The 2,292-nt window shown below is 62.3% G+C and overlaps 1 protein-coding gene across 1 annotated transcript in view; it reads left to right on the top strand.

The window, feature by feature from the left end:
• The first annotated feature begins 13 nt into the window (after nucleotides 1-13).
• Nucleotides 14-2,292, top strand: part of C1QL1 (complement C1q like 1) — a 7,512-nt gene continuing 5,233 nt past the window's right edge. The window contains exon 1 of the mRNA XM_004707234.4: nucleotides 14-610. Within this exon, the coding sequence (XP_004707291.1) occupies nucleotides 14-610 (597 nt within the window). The remainder of the gene's footprint in view (nucleotides 611-2,292) is intronic.

Here is a 2,292-nt window from a genome sequence, read left to right as displayed (position 1 = left end):
CGCGGGCGTGGTGATGCTGCTGGTGCTCGTGGTGCTCATCCCGGTGCTGGTGAGCTCGGGCGGCCCGGACGGCCACTATGAGATGCTGGGCACCTGCCGCATGGTGTGCGACCCCTACCCGGCGCGGGGCCCCGGCGCTGGCGCGCGGCCCGACGGCGGCGACGCCCTGAGCGACCAGAGCGGTGCGCCCCCGCCCTCGACGCTGGTGCAGGGCCCCCAGGGGAAGCCGGGCCGCACCGGCAAGCCCGGCCCCCCTGGTCCCCCCGGGGACCAGGGTCCTCCGGGCCCCGTGGGGCCGCCAGGGGAAAAGGGTGAACCCGGCAAGCCAGGGCCCCCCGGGCTACCAGGCGCTGGAGGCGGCGGCGCCATCAGCACGGCCACTTACACCACCGTGCCGCGGGTGGCCTTCTACGCTGGCCTCAAGAACCCCCACGAGGGTTACGAGGTGCTCAAGTTCGACGACGTGGTCACCAACCTAGGCAACAATTACGACGCAGCCAGCGGCAAGTTTACGTGCAACATTCCCGGCACCTACTTTTTCACCTACCATGTCCTCATGCGCGGCGGCGACGGCACCAGTATGTGGGCGGACCTCTGCAAGAACGGCCAGGTGGGCACGGGGCTGGCCTGGGGGCAGGCAGCCCAGGGCGGACAGGCACTGGGTCGCAATTGGAGGCTGCTCTAGGAGGGCGCAGGTGGACACCCTATTTGGGGATGGACAGACCCAGCAAGCATTCCTAACTCCTGGGTTCCCGGGACGCCGGCTCCAAGGCAGACGCTGCTGATACGGGCGGCTCGGAAATGCTTTGATTTAAGGGTCCCTGAGCGGGCACGCGGGCTGCCCCTTGGGGGCTTGACCCTGGGGAAGTGGCATCTGGGTACTGGGGTTCCGGTTAGTGCCAGCAGGCAATAGAGAAGGCAAACATGGGCTATGGGGCAGCAGGTAGGGGAAGCAGCCTTGGCGCCCGCGGGTGCCTGGGCTCAGAGCTGTGCGTGCAAGCAGCGGAGAAGGTGGGTGGTGGGAGAGGTTTGGGGCACAAAGGCAGAGAAAGCCCGGCGAGCTGTACATCCTTCGTCCGCCGGAAGGGCCCGCTGCGCCAATCTGACACCCTTGGTAAAAGCCAGGACTGCGCACCCTCCCTCTCTGTCTGTCTGTGCCAGAGCTACCCAGCGCAAGGGGGCTGCCTGGGGGAAAAGTTTTTCTCCAGAGGCGGGACGAAGAGGAGGAACCCCTCCCTCTTCAGAGTCTCCCAGATCCAACCTTTCCTGATGGCTGGCATGCCAGGGGAATCTCTGGATTCTCAGCCTGGATCCCAGGGGCAGGAACTGGCAGGCAAGAGCCCAGAGCCTGGTGAGAGAACCGGTTGTTCACAATCACTCTCCTTGGAGCAGCCAGCGGGAGAACTAACCCCTGCCCAATCCTGTTACATAGAAACAACTTTGCCTGGCTCCAGCTCCCTGGACACCTCTCAGCAGTTGACAGGCAGTCTGGATCCCACCCGGGGGCTTGGTCAGGTCAAGCATTCTTGTGGAATAAGGGGTGTGCTCATGGGTCAGAACTTAAATTGAGCTGGTCTGACCGAAACGCAGGACCCTTTTAGAACCTTTTTCACCGCAGCACTGCCCCGGGGCTCTGCTGGGCTGAGGGTCTTCATGGCAGAGAAGAGGGCTGAGGGTGGGGTGTGGGCAGGCCTTGAGGAGTCAGCAAAAGCCCCCTAGCTCCTTGTCATGAGTCTGCCCCTCTTCTCATCCCCTGCTTGCTGCTCTCTGGTTCCTGCCTCTCCCTGTCTCTCTGCCCTGCGTCTACCTTGGCTGTTGTCTCTTCCTGGGTTCCTGCCCTCTCCCTACCCCACCCTGATTTTAAACCCCCTCCCTCACTCTAGTCGTGTGTGTGTGTGTGTGTGTGTGTGTGTGTGTGTGTGTGTCCAACTCAGGCCGCTCAGGCTTCTGCTTGTCTCTCGTCTTTGTCCTTGGTTCCTGACCTAATGGGAGGCCCCAGGAACCTTCATGGGCTCACTCTGCAGACAGCCCCATGGTCCTCATTATTAATCACCAATAAGGGATGCTGCAATGTCACCTTCATCAATAGAACATCTTCCTCTCCCCAAGAAAGTTTGGGCAGGCACCAAGCTGAGCCTTCAGGGGGCTGGAAGCCCAGCCTGCCTGGATAGTGAGGGTGTCACCAGCCCATCAGGGGGCACTAGGTCCTGTATGCCCTCAGGAGATCACAAGGAGAGGAGGTCTTAAAGACAGCCGTGTGTGTGTGTGTGTGTGTGTGTGTGTGTGTGTGTG

Source organism: Echinops telfairi, unplaced genomic scaffold (genome assembly GCF_000313985.2).
Source record: "Echinops telfairi isolate 266 unplaced genomic scaffold, ASM31398v2 ScPeMD7_7458;HRSCAF=8496, whole genome shotgun sequence".
NCBI lineage: Eukaryota > Metazoa > Chordata > Mammalia > Afrosoricida > Tenrecidae > Echinops > Echinops telfairi.
The sequence above is the reverse complement of the archived record's forward strand: the minus strand, read 5'-3'. Positions and strand labels throughout refer to the sequence as shown.